General features: G+C 45.2%; 1 protein-coding gene across 5 annotated transcripts in view; it reads left to right on the forward strand.

Annotated features, from left to right (window-relative positions):
• ADARB1 (adenosine deaminase RNA specific B1) overlaps positions 1-20061 on the forward strand; it is a 92626-nt gene that overhangs the window by 20971 nt on the left and 51594 nt on the right. Inside the window, exon 1 of one of the 5 annotated variants that reach the window (XM_075934165.1) lies at positions 11677-14430. The exons of 3 other annotated variants lie outside the window; for them this stretch is intronic. In XM_075934165.1, the coding sequence (XP_075790280.1) occupies positions 14331-14430 (100 nt within the window). In that variant the 5' untranslated portion in view covers positions 11677-14330. Of the gene's footprint in view, positions 1-11676; positions 14431-20061 lie in introns of those variants that run through there. One more of the 5 variants, XM_025179867.2, reaches the window with a different exon arrangement.

Here is a 20061-nt window from a genome sequence, read left to right on the forward strand (position 1 = left end):
CCACATAAACTATAACAGTATAGAAGATAAATATAATAATTTCAAGAGGGAGAGAGCCTGCAATGTCCGCCTCCTCAGGTTTTAAAAAGTGCAGTCAATGCCGGGACCCAATGCCAGCTTCAGATGGCCACTCGGACTGCATGCGGTGTTTGGGGGAGACCCACTCTCCCCACAATTGTACCCACTGCAATTCCCTGACGGTGAGAGCCAGAAAAGACCGTGAGCTCCGCCTCAGGATGATTTTATTTGAAAAAGCTCTACAGCCTGCAGGAGAACAATCTGCACCGCGGCAAGAGCCGCCGCCGCCTTCCAGTAATGCCCCGAGAGCGAGACCCTCTCCATCCTCTCTTCCAGCCTCTTCCTCTCCCAAACACAGAGGAGAGGCACACCAGGCTATGAAGTCCCCTGCCACTAAGGCCTCCCACTCTGCACTGGGATCGGGGTGCTCAACGGCTGAGCAGCCCCGGAAGCGCTCTAAGCAGCTGGCACGGCATGAAAAGCCAGTGCCGATTCAAACCGCGGTGCCGCTTGCAAGCGCGGCACCGCTTCCAGCACCGGCACCGCTTCAAGCCTCTGCAGCGTCCCGGGAGCGCTCTAAGCAGCCGGCACGGCATGAAAAGCCAGTGCCGCTTCAGAGCGCGGTGCCGCTTCAGAGCGCGGTGCCGCTTCCAGCCCTGGCGCCGCTTCAAGCCTCTGCAGTGCCGAAAGCTACACCACGGCTTAAAGCTGCGGTGCCTCTTAAAGTCACGGCACCGCAGCAAAAGGATGGGCATGCTCTGAAGCCACTGACACCAACTGATGCTCCTCTGGTCCTCCCACAGCCAGACAAGCAACCAGATGAGGCTCCTAGGGATCAGCCCCAACAAGAGACTGATCCATACAGCAGGCATCACTATCTGTGCCTGCCCTCTACCTCTTACTCTCCTGAGGGGTCTCCATCAAGGAAATCCCCTCCCAGGTCGATATCACCGTTGTCTCTTCACGACACTCCCCTTCCTGATGATGACCACCACACGGTCTATTCCTCGCGACATCCGTCACCTGGGAAGGCTCGCTCCCACCATTATAGGGCTCGGCCACAACGTGGCCCATGGCACCCATACTGTCCTTATCCACCTCCACCTTATCCACCGCAATGGGGACCGTGGGAACACTGGGATCCATATGGACACTGCTCCCCACCTCGTTCCACTGTATCCCGGAGAAGTTTGCCTTGGCCACAACCCCTACCTCCAGCAAGTTTTTCGGAGGACGAGGTGGGACAAATCTCAGACAATGACTCAGATACTTAGTCAGTACATGTCACACACTACGGACGAAATGCTCCACAACAGCAAAAATTCTAAGTCCACGCTTCGCACGCTAGGTATGTGCACGCCACCCTATAAACGCAGGCGATACACCCCATATAATTCATATAATCGATATCGGTATGGACAATACAATCTACCACAGAGGCCTTATGAAGACGACATACCAAGACAGCGAGGTCCCAGAAGGCGACCCAACCAAGCCCGCCCGCTAGCTAACCAACCATCTAAGCAGCAAATTTGAACATTTGGTCGAGGGCCTGCAAGACCTCCCTCACGATCTAACACCACCTCAACATGGCCATCTATACAACCACTGTTTGCGCGCCTTCCTCCCACAGTGGGAATCCATAACATCGGACCGCTGGGTCCTAGAGATAATTCGAGTGGGCTATACCATCCCTTTTATTTTTTTCCCCCCTACCCTTCCCCCTACCCCATCTCTTTTCAGGGACCACTCTCAAGAAACCCTTCTAAAACAAGAAGTCAATTGGCTCCTTGTCATTGGGGCTATGGAAAGGGTACCCCGAGAGTTCCACGGGAGAGGGTTTTACTCGAACTATTTCCTGACCGAGAAAAGAACAGGGGGTTGGAGACCTATATTGGATATCCGCAAACTGAACAGATTTCTCAAGAGACAACGTTTCAAGATGGTCACTCTTTCCACTATCATTCTTGCGCTAGATTGAGGGGACTGGTTCGCTGCCCTCGACCTCCAAGATGCCTATTTCTGTGTAACCAAATCAGTTCTGCACCCGGTTCAAGATATAGAGTTCAGTGGCGCACGCCTGGACTCAGTTACAGCCCGGGCATACCTACCTCAGCAACGCTTTGCAACCATGCAAGAAATTATAAACGGGATGCTCACAGTTCCTACCACCACAGTACTTACATGCCTTCAACTAATGGGACACATGGCTTCCACCTACGTAGTCCACCATGCTCGTCTGCACTTTCGATGTTTTCAGCTCTGGATTGCAACCGTTTATATTCCATCACGACACCCTTGAAACAAAACGGTTACTATCCCACCAGACGTGCTCGCATCCTTACGATGGTGGACAGTGCCAAACAATCTTCTGGCGGGGGTTCTGTTCCAACAAATCAAACCCACTATTCAAATCACCACAGATGCTTCCCTGCTCGGCTGGGGGGCACCTATGGACTGTCACAAAGTTCAAGGCATGTGGTCCCCAAACGAGACACTCTTACACATGAATCTCCTTGAATTGAGGACAGTAAGAAATGCCTGTGCACACTTTGCATCTGACATCGCCAATCACACAGTCCGCATCCTAACGGACAACATCTGCGTGATGTTATACATAAACAGACAGGGTGGAGCCCGCTCCCGCTCTTTATGCGCGGAGGCTATTCACCTGTGGAACGCGTGCATCCGCAACCAAGTCACCCTTATAGCATCCTACCTGCCCGGAGTGAACAATATCAAAGCGGACTCCCTCAGCCGAAACTTCACCGCAGACCACGAATGGGAGTTACATACGGAGGTGGCGAACTCAATTTTCCACCAGTGAGGATGGCCATTGATACACCTCTTTGCTTCTACCCAGAACACCAAATGTCCCCAATTCTGCTCACGTGCGGGACTTGGCAAATACTTTCTGGGGGATGCCTTCCTAATCAAATGGACAGCCCCCCTACACTACGCCTTTCCTCCCATACTGCTCATCCCAAGAGTTCTGCGCAAGATCCTGAGAGACAAAGCCCTAGTCACCCTGATTGTGCCATCATGGTCTCGCCAAACCTGGTACCCATACCTTCACAGGCTAGCGGTCCAGCCTCTCCACCCACTACCATACCGGATAGACCTACTATCTCAGGATGACGGCAGGATACTGCACCCACAACTCAATACCCTGCATCTTCACGCATGGCTTCTCTCTGGTTCTCGGAGGTAGAAGAGCGCTGCTCCCAGTGAGTAAAAGACGTCCTCCTCCATAGCAGGAGACAGTCTACTTGGAAAACTTACCAACAGAAATGGACATGTTTCTGTCACTGGTGTTATCGAGCCCAAGTGGAGCTCCGTGCCTCACCACTAAATACCATCCTAGACTACATTCTGGACCTTAAAGCATCAGGACTGTCAATCTCCTCTCTGAGGGTATGTCTACACTACCCTCCTAGTTCGAACTAGGAGGGTAATGTAGGCATACCGCACTTGCAAATGAAGCCCGGGATTTGAATTTCCCGGGCTTCATTTGCATAAGCGGGGAGCCGCCATTTTTAAATCCCCGCTTGTTCGAACCCCGTGTAGCGTGGCTACACGGGGCTCGAACTAGGTAGTTCGGACTAGGATTCCTATTCCGAACTACTAGTACACCTTGAACCCCCTTCTTACTTCAAAGATTTGTTTTGGTAATTGAACAGAAACGGAAGAGGAAGCAATAGGAAATGAACTTCATAGACTCATAAAATATTAGAACTGGAAGGGACCTTGAGATATCATCAAGTTCAGGCCCCTGCTCTCATGACCGGACCAAGCACCATTGAGATCAGGGGTGGGGAACTTTTTGGAGTCAGGGACTGCTGAGCCACAGAAAAAACAGTTGGGGACTACACACAATTGAGAAGACGAGAAAAAGCCACACCCTCACTGATGGCCCCTGACTCCGAAGGAGAAAGATACTCCCCATATTCCTCTTTCACACCAAAGCCTTGGGGACCCCATCTTAGTAGATTTTGCATGTTCCAGCCCTACAGTGGGGTAGCAGGGAGGCTGGAGCATCCATGCAAGCTCTCTAATGCTGGGAGGGGCATGAGTCTTTGGTCCAGATTCATGCAAGCCAGGGGCCACATCCCGCCCCTGTGCCTGAGGTTCCACATCTCTGGTCTAGATCATCCCTGATAGATGTCTATCCAAACTGCTCTTTATTATTTCCAGTAATGGAGATTCCACAATCTCCCTAGGCAATTTATTCCAATGTTTAACCACCCTGACAGGAAGGAAGTTTTTCCTAATGTCCAACCTACATCTTCTCTTGCTGCAGTTTAAGCCCATTGTTTCTTGTCCTATCATCAGAGGCTAAGGAGAACAATTTGTTTCCCTTCTTGTGACACCCTTTTAGATACTTGAAAACTGCTATCATGTCCCCTCTCAGTGTTGTCTTTTCTAAACTAAACAAGCCCAGTTCTTTAGTTTTCCCTCATAGCTTATGTTTTCTAGACCTTTAATCATTCTTGTTGCTCTTTTCTTGACCTTATCCAATTTTTCTATAGCTTTTTTGAAATGTGGTGCCCAGAACTGGACACAGTACTCCAACTGAGGTGTTACAGTTTTCTTCCCACTCCCAAATTTCCTGTTGTTTCTCTTTCTTCACTGAGCAATGGGCCTACCCTGTCCTAAGTCTTCCTCTTGTTTCTAATATATTTGTAGAATGTGGTATTGCTACCCGTTATGTCTCAAGGGCAGTGGTCCTCAACCTTTTGGGGTTGCTGGGCGCCCGGGGGCAGGGCCACCCACATGCTGGGCGCATGCCGCACATAAATGCCCTGGCGGGTGCCATAGTGCCTCTGGGCACCGCGTTGGGGACCACTGCTCTATGGTGTTTCTTAAACTGTGTTCTGTGGCACACGGGTGTACCGTGAGACAGTTGGAGGTGTGCTATGGAGAACAGAATTCAAAATGGCTGCCATTAAAGGGGCAGGCGACTTTTTTCTTCAATAACTTTCTGCCGAATTTTTTTTTTTTTGGCTCAAAAAAACCAAACAAACCCCTTGGTGTTCCCCATAAAAAATATTGCTTCATGTTCCTTGGTCTTAAAAAGTTTAAGAAACACTGCTTTAGATAGATTGAGCTCGTTTTGTGCCGTGGCTTTTCTAATCTCGTCCCTGCATACTTGTGTTGTTTGCTTATAGTCATGCTTTGTAATTTGAGCTAGTTTCCACTTTTTATATGACTCCTTTTTGTTTTTTAGATCATGTAGGATCTTATGGTTAAGCCAGAGTGGTCTCTCACCATACTTTCTATCTTTCCTGCTTAACTTACTGTTATTCTTCCTCTTTCTTACTTACCTTATTCTTTTGTACAACAGCTTATAAAAGCCTGTGGAGGTTCTTTGAAATGTGTGATCCCTTTCTGTATTCCAGTCCCATTCTCCATCTCTGCTGCTATGGATTCCTCTGCTTCTTGATAGAAGGCAACTGGAGTGTTGTTGAGCTGCACCACCTCTTAAAACCTCATATGCGGTCGATGCACGTGTGGTCAGTGGACACTATTTTGAACAGTTCTGGCTCTGGCACATGGTATATATTCATACCCATTTTTTGGAATCCAGATAGTGCCTATACATCTCAAAGAACCTCCAGCTCTTCGAATGATGTCCCTGTGGGTGTTCTTCTGTAGGTATGGTGGTGCTTTTGCATCTGAAGTTGGAGATTTTTCAACAGCTGTGCCCATTGGACCACATATGGACACCTCTCCTCCCCTGTTGCTGTTCATATGTAGTAAAAATAGCATGGTGTAGTCAGCTCTCAATTTCTTCTCTACCACCTGTGGTCTAGAACAGAACAATTACCAGAGTCCCCTTGAGTATTTTGATAGTCTCTTACTTGTTTATCCCTCTTTTGGGCAGTTAGCTCCTTCATTTTCTTTTCTCCTCCATCCTTAAAAAATTAGTTTTTTGCTTTTACTAGTTTCTATCAAGGAAAGCTGCTCCCTCACCCTTATTTCTCTGGATTTAAGTGGTGTGTGAGTGGGGCCTTTCTCTGTGGATAACACCCAGTCTCGGTGGGGGAAAAAAACTTTCACCCCTACGAGACTTGTTTTCTATTCCCTTCCATTTTACATAGAGCCAGTGTATACTCTGCTGTTTTTGGGTCTGCAGAACTGACTTTGGCCGGTATCCCACAATGCATGCCCTGATGGCTCTGCTCAATGCTTGGATCTTGGCTACCCTGCAAACATGTGTCTCTCCCTTCAAAGTTTTAGGAAGTATCTGACAACTGAGTGATCTGGCTGCTCTTTTGGGGTAACAAAGAACAAATCATTGGAAAGCTCTTGTTCTGCCGTGGGCTAGGAACACAGCAGCAGACAGACGGCTGCTCCAGGAGAAGAGGGATTGTGCTGCTTTGACATGGCTCAGCAAGGAGAGCTCACACAGCTACTCAGAATGCTGCTCCCAGCAGCTGAGGATGCTGTGGGAGAAGTTGGAGGGAGTCCCATGATGTGCAAGGATCAGCTTTGTCTTCTCACAACACTACATTGTGATATACGTACTCACAGTGCATTGCTCACACTGTTGATGGTGGTACCCCCAACGTAGACAGGATCTGTCGATAGACAGAGCAAGCATGAACACCCTCTGGTGATATTTTTTTGGTCATTTTTTTGTGTCAATATAAATTTTCTCAAAAAAAAACTTGGTAGTATAGACGTACCCTAAGAAGAGAGTGGCTTTTTGCTCAGCTTTCAGGTACAAACTGCAAGAATGCCATCCCCAGCTAGATCAGTGGTGCTAACAGCCTCTGACAAAGAGGTGCAAAACTGCTTCTAGACTATTGCAGCTCCTGAGCATAAATCTAAAGAGTGTGCCGGGGGAAATGGCAGCTATTGGTGCCATCTCTGTTGTGGGCAACTGGATCGAGCCATTTACTTCCTTCGTGGCTTCAGGTCTATTTCTGGCACAGAGTGCGCTGTTAGTATTCTCTCTGGCAATGGCAAAACAGCCAACTCCAGTGAAGCACTTGGCCCCAATGCTGCATACAGCTTCAAAGCTCTGACACACACTCTGGTGGGGTTGCACACTCCTACTAAAATTATGGCTCCAAAAAGCTCTTTGGTGCCATCTGCTGACTCTTTTCTATGTTCACACCTCAGCAATATGGTCAACAAAGGCTTGTACTGACAACAGCTTGTGCCTAAATACATGCGTTAATCTGTAAGGTGCCACTGAACTCCGTTTTTACAGGCACACAGATTGCTCCCAGGAATTCACACAGCTGTCAGACCTCACTGTCTGATACCCTGCGTTCTCCACTCCTCTGACAAGAGGTGTCTCAAGGCTCTTCTACTCCTCAGTCAATATACTCTCTTTTCGCTCTTCCACAGGGGGACAGCACCTCTTTTACCTAGAGCTGCCAAGAAGGACAGGTCCCTGGGCCCATGAGACCCCCCCCCTGCAGCGAGCCAGTACTTGAGGTCTGTGGCATAGGCAAAAGATACGCCTATCTCTTGAGACAGCTGATGGACTTAGATATCAGCCGGTGGACCCGTGACATTTACACTGAACACCTGTTTTCATTCCTTTTCAAGCGGGGAGTAGCTGGAGTTGCCAAGGAGTGCCCCCCCCCCCAGAACTGCCACCACCTTTCCCCCACACACACCATCCCACCAACAATAACTTCCCCACTCAACAGAGACTGAACTACATGGGGCAATTGGCTTTCTCTCTTCTTCTCCTTTATCCCCACACACTGACCTGAACTTCACCACCCACTGGGGGGCTATACTCAGGGGGTGTCAAGGGGTAATCCACTATCCACTCCTCAGAAAGCTGTGTGCCCCACAGGAGGTGCAGAAAAGACTAAAGTGGATGAAGATGCAACAGAAGAAGATGCTGAGGGACGCAGAAGACTGGGGAGAGCATTGGTCTGTCCCATAAAGGGAGACTCAGGGGTCTTGTGGGAATGCCCCCCAGGGTGGCACATGGCCTGGGGCACCCTCCAGGTCACTCCCTTGTGATCTTGGTGCTTTCCCTTTGGAGGGCAGGACTGGTGCTCTGCAAGGAAAGAGGACGAGGGCGCAGAGGAAGAGGACGCTGAGGGATGCAGAAGACTGAGGAGAGCATTAGTCTCTCCCACAATGGGAATCTTGGGGCACTTTTGGGAATGCTCCCTGGGATGGGACATGGCCAGGGACACCTTCCACTTTACACTCTTACCGGCTCTGCACCTTCCTAGGGGGTGCCAGAACAGGGCCCCGATGAGGAAAGAGGACAAGGATGCAGAGGAAAAAGACGCCGAGGGGCGTAGAAATCTGGGGAGGGTAATGACTTTCTCTCCCTCACCCCCCCCCCCAACAGACTTTTAAGGGTCTCCTGGGAAAACCTCCTCAGGCAGGACATGAACCTTGAAAACCATTCATCTCACACCCCTACTGGCTGCGTGCTTTCCCACGGGGGTCAGATCAGGACACATGAGAAGAGTCTAAGTTGGGGAGGGCATCTGCCTCATTCCCAGAGAGGGCTTTTAGCTACCCCTTAGATAACTAGGGGGCTTGGCATAGACCAGGCAGTGGGACATGCTTTTTCTGCTGGCCACGCTGCCCTGCTGACCCACTGGGTAGCCATCACTTCTGTGGCTCTGTTGGGGAGCCGGCTTTGGGGCTCCAGGCAGCTGCATATGCCATGCATTGGGGCTCCCTGGGCAACCCTGCATGTGTGGCGGTCCTGCCATCAGCTCCCTGTGCCGGTCCACTGCCTTGCTGCCCCCGCAGGGATCCTTACTGCTGGCCCTCCAACAGGATTCTCTTTGCAAAGCCTCGGGGGAAGCCGGCGGGGGGGCATCCCAGGCGCGCCTGGCTGCCCCCCCCCCCCCCCGCCGGAGCCCCTCCGCGGCTTTGCAAAGCCGCGGGGGAAGCCGGCGGCGGGGCATCCCAGGCGCGCCTGGCTGCCCCCCCCCCGCCGGAGCCCCTCCGTGGCTTTGCAAAGCCTCAGGGGAAGCCGGCGGCGGGGCATCCCAGGCGCGCCTGGCTGCCCCCCCCCCCCCCGCCGGAGCCCCTCCGCGGCTTTGCAAAGCCTCGGGGGAAGCCGGCGGCGGGGCATCCCAGGCGTGCCTGGGATGCCCCGCCACTGGCTTCCCCCGAGGCTTTGCAAAGCCGCGGAGGGGCTCGGGCGGCAGGGCAGCCCAGGCGCGCCTGGGATGCCCCACCGCCTGTATAACCGGCGTATAAGATGACCCCCAATTTTTGGGGGATGTTTTTTAACATCAAAAGTCGTCTTGTACGCCGGTATATACGGTAGGCTTCTGTTATGGTTTTGACAGTTGGAGCCCCCTTTATCAGCACCAGGTGGCCAACAGCGGGAGCCCCACTCTGTTTTCCAAATTACTGCAAATAATACAGTCCATTATTATTTTCCCACAGTTTTCCATACCTTGCCTGTAATCAACCACTATTATTTGACAGTCCATCCCACAGTTCAAGTATCGACTCAGATATTTAATTCAAATGAAATAAACTAACCTTTTTTACAGAACAATACTTGATTGTAGCTAGCTTATACTTTTTCCCAAAGTACAATAGAATGCCAACAATACTCACCAGGGATGTAAAAATGCATTTAAATAAGTAACCATGTAAGAGCTAAAATTTCAGTTGTTACTGTTATACACAGGGTGGCAGTAAAGCCCAGGCTCATCTGTTAATGGTGTACAGTTACACTTGAACATCCCTAATACTCACGCAAAGATCCAGAGTATTGTAGTTTTCCAACTGAAATGGTATCTCGTCCTTGGCTATAGCAGCACACTTTCAAAATGTCACTTTCCTGGTACCAGGACAGTTAACAGAATTGCCAAGCCTCTGCCTAAGATGTATATCTGGGGGCTGGCTCTGGACCCCCAGAAAGGGTGGGGACTTCAGGCAGAATGGGTGGAGCTGGGGCTAGTCTCTCCCAGCCAGCCCTTCAGCACTGCCTGGTCCACCTGCCCAGAGCTCCAATGGTGATTTAAAGGGCTTGGAACTTCTGCCGCTTCCACTGCCTTGGTAGCAGCAGCTGGGATTCCCAGGCCCTTTTAGATTGTTAGGCCTTGGGGCAACTGCTCCCAGCCCCCTGTTCCCTCAATGGTCCTGCTTAGTACCAAGCCCTACATCTCTATTTTTTTAAATCTGGAAGCATATTGGGGGGCTAACGGCTATCTGGTAATTTCAGAGAGACGGGAACATGGTTGACCGTAACCTTAACTTTAGCATTCCTTATTTGTGTGGTTAATTTTGTAATGTTAATGCTTTAACATAGTTTTTAAAAGTGGAATCCTGGCAATAGTGTTTATTGTCCTTTTTAATATCTATTTTGTCTTCCATTTAAGAGCCATTTCAGCTAGAAGTAGGGATATTAGATAATGTTTAATTTAGTAATCTTGTAGCTGCAAAAATGTCTGTTGGTTGCATAGTTACTAAAATACTCCCCGGGGGCAGGGCCTACTCCCAGGGAGCCCCTATTCCTACTGCCAGGGAGTCCTCTGCCACGTGCACTGCTGCCTCTGTATCAGAGGTAGCAGCGTGGGACTGTAGCAACCCCTGTCCGTGGGGGGCCCGAGCTCCCCACCGACAGAGGCTGTGCAGCAGCAGCAGCTCCCTGCCAATGGTCCTCACCCCCGCCCCCCCCCCCCCCCCCGTGGACACACACTGCTCCCTCCGTAGGAGGCAGCAGGGGAGGGCAAGCGGCTTCACAGGAAGCAGCATGGGCGGGGAGCCAGCTTAAAAGCTAGCTCCTCATGGGCACTGGCCCAGGCTTATTGGTTAATCGTTTAAATGACTATACGCTAACGTCCCTAGCCTGAACCACTCTTTCCAGATTAAGGTTTTTCTGGACATTATTACTATAACAAGTTAAAGACATTTTTAAAATAAAAATTACTATTTTAGTGCTTTTGTCACTCAGTGGAGAATTACAGCTGGAATATAGTTTGTAACAGCAGAGGGTGCTGTTGGATTTTACATCTATATTTCAGGATTTTAACAAAACTTGTCTGTAGTCAATTATTTAGTGTACTAAATCAGTGTTTTACTGTATTGTTAGGTATTCTACATGAGTGACATGAAAACATTTGTTATACAATGAAAATGGTATTTGGCTTATTGCAATGTTCAGCAATTGTATTAATTTAGTGTAGTAACACAGCTTAGATTTAGAGTCATTTGAGCTGGCTGGCTATTTAGAATAGCAGGAAGGTAGTGTAATGAAACATTTGAAATAATTTCCCTTTATTCTGTTGTGCAAAAGGAATAGAACAAATTGGAATAAAATGGTCCCTTTGACAGTGTTCCCTTTATCATAGTTGGTTTAACGTGGGCTGAAGTGAGTAGACGCGAGTTAATAGTGACTGAACCTGCAAGTGACAGTGAAACAGACTATCATTTTTACTGATTTGTGGAGTTATGTTGGAGGGCAAATGTAAAATGAAGTGAGAGCCTTTTGCTACATTTGTTTCCAATTTTATCTTGACATTGTACCTAATTCTCTGTTTTGATCTAGTTATTCCATACCTCATTTAAGAAAATAATAAATGGTCTGGTAGCACTTTATTTGTTGTTTTTTTTCTGTAACAAACTCGGCTACCGCCTGAAGCTCTTAAGAAAATAGGTGATTATTGGTTTTGAGAATTATCAGGATATAAATTTGAACCCAACCTGCCTCAAAATTAAACCATTCAGTGGGACTGTAAGTAATATCCAATAATTTCATACCTCTAATCTTCCCACTGATTTCAATATTTATCTTTTCTTCCTTCTGTCTACTCTCATCTTCATTGTGAAAACTTAGTGAGGATGAATTTCTATTCAGTGTTCTAGCTTCTAGTTAATTTTCTTGTTTGATCTTCAGCCCTAGATTTATTTTCCAACACAGTAAGCACTGAACCTTCCCTGATGTTTTTATAATCAAACACCCTCTTTCTGAGCATAAAATCTTCTTTACTGGCCCGCTCACCAGTGCCTGAGCCTTTGAAATGTACAAGAACCCCACTGGGGCAGTCGTACATTTCAAAAGCAGAATCGCAACAGAAGCAGCGTGAGCGGAGACTGCGTCAGTCCCCACTTGCGCCCTTTACTGTTGTTCCCCTGCCTCCCCTGCCCTCTTAAGCCAGTTCCCCTGACCAATGGCTCCTGCTCCTCTTCCCCTTGCTATCTCTCTCTGATAGAGGCAGCAAGTGAGGGGAAGCGACTAGTCGCGTCACTAGTTGGCTGTCCAATAAACTTATGCTTATCGGATAGCCCTAATTAAATCCCTAATTAGTGCAACTGTAAAGCAAATGAGAGTCTATTATTTGTATGCCACTTTCTGCTAATACAGACAGTACTTAAACAAGAAAGATTTAATATCATAGGAGAATATCTTCTACTATCAAGTAACTTTACTCAATTTCCAGCCTGTTACATTGAACAGATTTGTGTGGGCATTTACCACTGACTCCTGAGAGAGAGGGTAGTGATCTTGGCAGAAACCATGGTAGTTCTGTGATATCCAAGAATCAAGGGTAGTGAGACCACCATCTAACTCCCCAAAGGGGAAGCACCCCTCCCAGAGTCTTGGTGGGCTACACCTGGCCCTAATGAGCCACCTGGCTAGAAGCCAAGGGGCGGAGCCAGAGAGGTAAAAAGCCTGCCCGCCAGGCACAGACCACTGAAGAGGCCAGAGGGCTCCCCTATACCTTGAGGAAGGGAGCTGAGGCATGCTGAGGTGAAGAGCTGGCGTGGGCTACCAGGCCTCCTGCTACACAGCAGCCTGAAGAAACAGAAGTGCTCAAGAGGGCTCTTCTCCATCCCACGGAGCAGAGCAAATGCCTGGGGAGGTGGTGAGCTAGTGAGGACCACCAGGGCCCCTGCTGTGAGACCACCAACTCAGTCACCATCTCATAGTCAACCTGTGGAACTCCTTGCCAGAGGAGGCTGTGAAAGCTAGCACTATAACAGAGTTTAAAGAGAAGCTAGATAATTTCATGGAGGTTAGGTCCATAAAAGGCTATTAGCCAGGGGATAGAAATGGTGTCCCTGACCTCTGTTTGTCAGAGGCTGGAGAAGGATGGCAGGAGACAAATCCCTTGATCATTGTCTTTGGTCCACCCTCTCTGGGGCACCTGGTGCTGGCCACTGTGGGCAGACAGGCTACTGGGCTGAATGGACCTTTGGTCTGGCCCAGTACGGCTGTTCTTACATTCTTATGTGCTGCCCAGCAGCCCGGAACAACAGCAGACTTCCCCAGACTTCCCAAACACCCTGCAAGCCCCTAAGGAGTGTCCAATGGACCTGTATCCCTGTGACTCCATGGGAGACCTACATGACTGCCAGGTACGCGCTGAGGGGGGAGGAGGGAAGCAGCCCAGGGGACATCATGGGCATAGACATGCCCAGATCAGCGTGTTTTGGGCTAGAGCCCATGCTTATCAAGCAGCAGTAAACTGCTGCCTCTAAAGCCCTGGGCCGGGGCATGGTGGAGTGGACGGGCCTGTGCCCCCCCTGCCACCCACTGCTTCAGTGGTAGCCTCCCCCTCTCCACCTTTGCCGGCGAGCTGCCTGCAACCCTCCTGAGTAAGGAAGCCCAGTTGTATAGGTTGTTTTGACTGCTTTCTTGCTGCCCCGTCCTGAGCTAGGGCTGGGCCTTCTGCTATCATTATATAAATACACTCTCTCTCTCTCTCACTGCATATTTACCTGTGTAAAATATAAGCGCATATATATAAAAAATTGAAAGCTAAATCTATACTAATGCTTCATTAAGCTGGAACTATTAAAATTAGTCAGCAGAAGCCAAAATAAAGATTCTTGCAGGAATATTAATATATTGTTTGTGCTTATGATGTAGTGTTTTTGTTGTTCTTGCCACATTATACCTCGAATATATTGTCCCCATAAAGGAAGAGGTATCCTCTGAGTTAATCTTGCTCTTGGAACCTTCTGTATGATTGTTCACTTTTACTGCAACAGTGATACAGGGTATCTACATTTTATAATGCTAAAAGAAGACAAACTGTAACTAGTTGGTGTGTGTTGGGTGTCCCCTCTCTGGAAATCTTCTGCGCTCTCATTTTCCAAACAATATTTAAGGGTTAATTGTCACATGTGCCTCTTGCGGATAGTAGGAATGAATTGCAGCCTTTAGTGTACTGTGCAGTTAATCCTGCAGTTTGTAGTTTGTAGTCCTGACATGTCAACAGAGTTAACTGTTATCCTTGCTACCATGACTTAGTGAAATAATCACTGTATTAATAATGACTTATTGAGAGTGAGTGAGATTTAGTGCTCTGACAACCTGAACTGTCAGTGGATTGTAGCACTTAGCCTGCATGGCATCTCTTCTAACTGGGACTTTGAATATGGGAACCTTCTTAAGCATTGTAAGACGTCGCTATAAAAGGAGGCGTAAGAAACGTTCTGAGAGGAAAGGTATTGTATGAATTTTTGTACTTTCAAAACAGAATATTGGTGAGCTTTTATAACTAGAAAATACAATGTAAAAATGTTCTTAGATTATACTGAAACGTCAGTACTAAAAACTAAAATTTTGCATCTATAGCTTTAAAAAGTGTTACAGATTTTCTTTTTTTGTTTGAGTATTGAACACCAAAAGCAATGAGCTTTAAATGGAAATCCGTTTTCCAGTATTATATATTTCACTTTGCTTTCAGGCTTTCAAAATTCAAAATAATTATTTTTAGACAAATATGCAAAAGTCTTTAAGTTACACAGCTTTTTGTATTTTACTATTATTTTACATGCCTAATGTATAGTTTCATGTGTCTGATGGTAGGCTATCAGTCTTGTCAATGGATATTCATTAATCAGTTAAAAATGAGCTTTTTCTGTCTTAAAATTAGCCTACCTTGAACAAGTACAAAGAGCTATTAAGTCTCCTTTCTCTTTTGACTAAATTTGTATGAAAATATGCAAAGTATCCAAGTTATTGAAATCTCTTTAGATTGCATTGATTTTCACCTAAATACACTTATGCCAGTTAATATATTCAGATTAGATAAAGTAGGAATTCTTTTTATTCCTTAAAATCTGCCAACTAGCTTCACATCTCTTGAAAACAAAGTGAATTAATGAGAACTGTGCATTAATGAGACCCATGTTATAGCTTCGTTATCATTTTTTAAGTATTTTGTACTGTTTCTATCTATGTACAATTGGAAAATAGTGAATTATCTCTGGGGAATAAGATTTGGAAAAAAAGAACATTTCATATATAGTGCACACACACATAATATATAATAGTGCACACACATGCACATATAAATGAAAGCTGTAATTTTACTCCTGTTAATATTATTTTTCTGATTCTGTTTCTGTCTGTCACAATCTGTATGTAACTCTTCTGGATGTCATTTTTTTATCTGGTTGATCAATATGGCTGGCATGTAATGCATTTAGAATTACCACCATTGTTGTCAAATGCTATTTGTATTATAGACTATTGCAACAGATACAACCCTATGCAGAAGAAATTAACTACAATAACTATAATGACCCTAATAGAGAGATCACATTTATATCTGAAAAATACAGCGTAAGACTGTACTAATTGAAGCAGTATAGAGAAGAACAATGGCTTTCAAACTGGAATTAGGTTTTTCAACTTTTAGATTTCATAAGTAATCGTGAATTTGTATAAAAAAATTAGTAACTCAACCCAAATCACTAATAAAGCTGAGTATATCAAGAGCTGGGCATGTTGGCTATATCTTATGGTACCTGTACCCTACTGCAAATCCCTGCTAAGCCAGTAACATTTACATATTTTTTTCTTTTACTTCTATCTTCTGTTAGAAAGTAATTTTTTTCACAGTGCTTTCAAAGATCAGTATTGGATTATATTTTAGAATAGGTTGTGGTGGGGAAAAAATGAAGGGAAAAATCAAAGGACCACGTCCAGAAAGCTTCACTGGAATTTGTATCATGCCTATAGAAAAAGAAGATAATGATGATCTATCAAGACAACTTGAATCTGGTTAGAATTCTGTGCATTGTCACCTGCCAGATTTCACTAAAATCACCGATTGTTACCCATCTTTCAGGTTCTGAAAGCTCTTTGGCATAATAGTATTGCATGAAGTGCATATTTCTTATTACACATATATTCAAAGTGATCCTGAAATGACTTTTTATTATAGAATCTTTAAAATATGAATATTTCACAGGAAAGTCCAATCAAGTCCTGTTCATGTTTTTCTTTTGTTTTTGATCCAAGTAGTCTGATCACTGATAGAAAAATCGTGTAAAATAATGCATCTGTTTTAGCCAACCTGTAAGTGTATGGAAGGAATATAGAAGCTCTCTGAATAATTGTACAGGGGTGAAGAAATAAAGCAATGTATAAAGTGCTAATGAAGATAGAGTAGTTAAGGATTCAACAAAAATATTTTTTATCAAAGCAATGAACACTTAACTTAAAAAACCCAAACAAACAAATGTGGAATATCTAAAGGAGTTTAGAAATCCTTCTAGTAAGACTTGGTTTATTGTATAGGGTTTTTAAAGAGTCAAATCCCGATGCCAGTGAATTTAGTGGATGTTTGTCATTAACTTCATTGGGACTCTGATTTCTCTAAACATGTGTTTTGGTTCTGTATGTAATTCTTCATATGCCGGTATAATGATTTTATTTTGTTCTTGAACATTTGTTTACTTTTGACACCATTGAAGAGGAAATGGGTATTTATCAAGGTGACAGTTTTTTGGTCTTACATCTCCAATGAACAGTACTTTAGATTGAAATCTTTTGCATGGCAAATTCAATTACTGGTGCATTTTTATATTTTAGAAGATTGTTACAAAATAGTGAATTGTTTTAAGTAATGTGATTGACTAGAAGGCATGATAAATCAAAACATTATTCTTTCTTCAGAATGTAATCTGAATCAAATTTGCCATTAGTTAGAAAATTGATTACGTTTGGGCTTGTTCACAAGTGGAGCTGATTTGGGGTGATGTACCGCTTAATTTTATGCTTCTGTTTCTGAAATCTGTAACCCAGAATTCCTAATGTCTATGGCACAAGCCAGATATTTCTGTCATTGGCAGCCATCATGAAAATTTGACCCTTGCTGCCCAATCCTGTTTCAACTTAAAGCCTGCAGAGAAACTCCCATTGACATTGTTGGGAGCAGGAGAGCAAAAGTAGAACTATAGTCATGCATATTTTGCTAAACCATGCTCTCTACAGTCCTATTATATTAATTTTCGAGATCAAGAGTTAAAGGGTGATACAAAATATGTCATGCTCCAACATGAAACAGTGTTACAAAGGTTCATAATTTTTCCTACAGAGACCTTGGTTTTATTGGTTCCTTGGCAAATGCCTCATAAGTTTTAATTCTAATGTTGAAAGTCTGTTGATCAAACACAAGAACAAATAAGCCGACAAACAAAAGGGTAGGCAAGAAATACTTTGTCCCATTGAAAGGGATGGAATTGTTATTTATTCATCCCCAGACCAATTCTTTGGTTATAGATGCTGTGCAAAAGAGGCCCAAGGCCCCTCAGTATAAGAATTCTGTAACTGAGGAGGACAGCAAAAGAATGGACATATTTGGGAACAAAGTGTACTCTTCGGCGACACTATTAGTCTGTATTGCTAACTATGCTGCACTCTGTCAAAATCTTGATTGGACAAATTACACAAAACTTAAAACGCTTATGGAACACCTGCCGGACTCCAAGAAACTGATCCTAAAATCCATTGTCCAGGAAGGCTATGCCTCCACCAGGACAGGTCTCCAGATTGCGCTATATGTCGCGGGAACAGCCGCCCGTTTGACGGCTACCGCAATTGTGATGAGGAGGGCTTGCTGGTTACAAATGGCTGGAGTCCCAAGAGAACTACTAAATAAGGTCGAGGACCTCCTGTTTGACAAACAGAAGCTCTTTGCCGAGAAAACAGATGGAGTCCTACATTAGAGCAAAGATGCATGCACCACTCTCCGTACTCTCGGTATGTATATGCCTCCATACAGATGCAGGCGTTACATGCCTTATCAGAGGTGCCACAACTATTCATACAACATACAACAGACAACAGCAACATGGTTTTGACTAGCCATGAACAAGGCAGAGACCCCAAAGAAGGCACAATCAGACCAGCCGAACCCCCAATCAAACAGATTTGACTTCTCAGTTGGGCTTGCAAACACCTGCCATTGTCAATCCAAGTGGTCATGCCTCACCCATATTTCACCACCATCTGTGACCATTTTACTATCAATGATCCACCATCAAGTCCGATGGCTGGGTTCTGAAGATAGTCATCTGGCTACACCATCCCTTTCCTTTCTCTGCCTCCAACCACCATACCTACCACGTGTCTCTTCGGGGCCCCTTCTCATGAGAACTTGCTAAAACAAGAGGTTCATTGTCTCTTCTCCATCGGAACTGTAGAGAAAATACCGGATGAGTTCAAGGGAAGGATTCCATTCCTGCTCTTTCCTCACCCAAAAGGAAACAGGAGGGTGGAGACCCATACTCGATCTTCGATAGCTCAACTGTTATCTCCAAAAAAATGGTTCAAAATGGTAACTCTTGCATAGATAATATCGGCATTAGATGACAAGGATTGGTTTGCAGCTCTTGATCTTCAAGATGCCTACTTTTATATCACCATCCATCCCACCCACAGACGATTTCTTCACTTCACAGTAGGCAGGGAGCACTTACTGCTAGTTTCCCTGAGCACAAAAGTGACAATCCACTGTGCGCATTTGCTTTGTGTATACCAGAAATAATACAGCAGGGCAAGCATCTCTGATTTCTGTTTAGCTCATAATATACTGCATGACCAGCTACTACATATTCAACTAAAAACCATCTTGGTCCCCTTGCAATGTTTTTTAACTCATTGCTGTTTGCTCGTTCAGTTTAGTTTAAAAAGTAAACCTAAAAAATACCAGTACATATTTATTGTAGGAAATATTCACAAATATTAATTGCCACAACACCTTGTGACGTAATTAGGTAGTATTATCTCCTATTACATTTGGGAAAACTGATGCATGTAAAATTTAAATTTTGCCTACATCGCTGGTAGAGACAGCCAGCAGTACAACCGAGAAATTCTCATAAATCCCAAGCTTAATCATAGACACATTTCCTTTAAAAATTTAAAAATTGTTTTGTTTTGCCAATGCAGGAGACTGTGCAATTAGTACTTCTTCCAAGCTTTTACTTAAGCAATCTTGAACATGATAGTTAAAAGGTCTGTAACTAAGATCCTTCCCGACCCCTGGAAACAAACAGTAAGAGATCTGTAGGATCCTAATTGTGGAATCTCACTCCACAACAACTTATCAAGTTCTGAGGGTGGTTAGGCTGTTGCTGAACATCACATCGTGCCAGAGGAGAATAAAGTGGGAGGATTTGGTGGTTTGTCGGGGAAAAAAATATATAAAGGAACAATCAAGACCATTTGTGGCACAAAGAGAGCAAATGCCAGCGACTCTATGAAGTTGAAATGATATAATTGTGTGGATAGGCCATGAAAAACCTTTGAAAGAAAGACAAGCAGTTTTTTGATTGATGCAGGGGAGTGCGGGGGGCCAAAGTAGGAAAGCAAAAGGGATGTGTGAGAGACAGTGTTGAGGTGATGGGTCAGAATAAAGTCTTTCCAGCAGCATTTTGCATAAATAGAAATGGGACAATCTGAGGTTTCTTCAATGCTAGAGAAGAGAACTTTGCATTAATCAACATGCATGGGAATGAGGGCATAGATGAGAGTTCTTTCTGATATCTGAGCTTTCCTTGAAGTTAAGTTGCCATTTTAAGATATTTCACATATGTTCTTGGCAAATAGACGAGGTCTAAGTCACCTTGTTCTAAAAATAAAAAGCATTATTGCCTGGATTTCTTCCAGTCATTTTTCAGGGCTTTCATTTTACATAAGAGATTCTATAAATAGGTCACTAACATGCTAGCTACACATTTACAAAAGATGGAATCACATTCCCTGCTTAGGTGTTGGTTACACTTAATGTTGTTCCTAGAAAGAAAATGCTGATTTTGGTCTTCATATGCCTTTTCTATTTA

The sequence above is a fragment of the Pelodiscus sinensis genome, chromosome 7 (assembly GCF_049634645.1).
Source record: "Pelodiscus sinensis isolate JC-2024 chromosome 7, ASM4963464v1, whole genome shotgun sequence".
Classification (NCBI taxonomy): Eukaryota; Metazoa; Chordata; order Testudines; family Trionychidae; genus Pelodiscus; species Pelodiscus sinensis.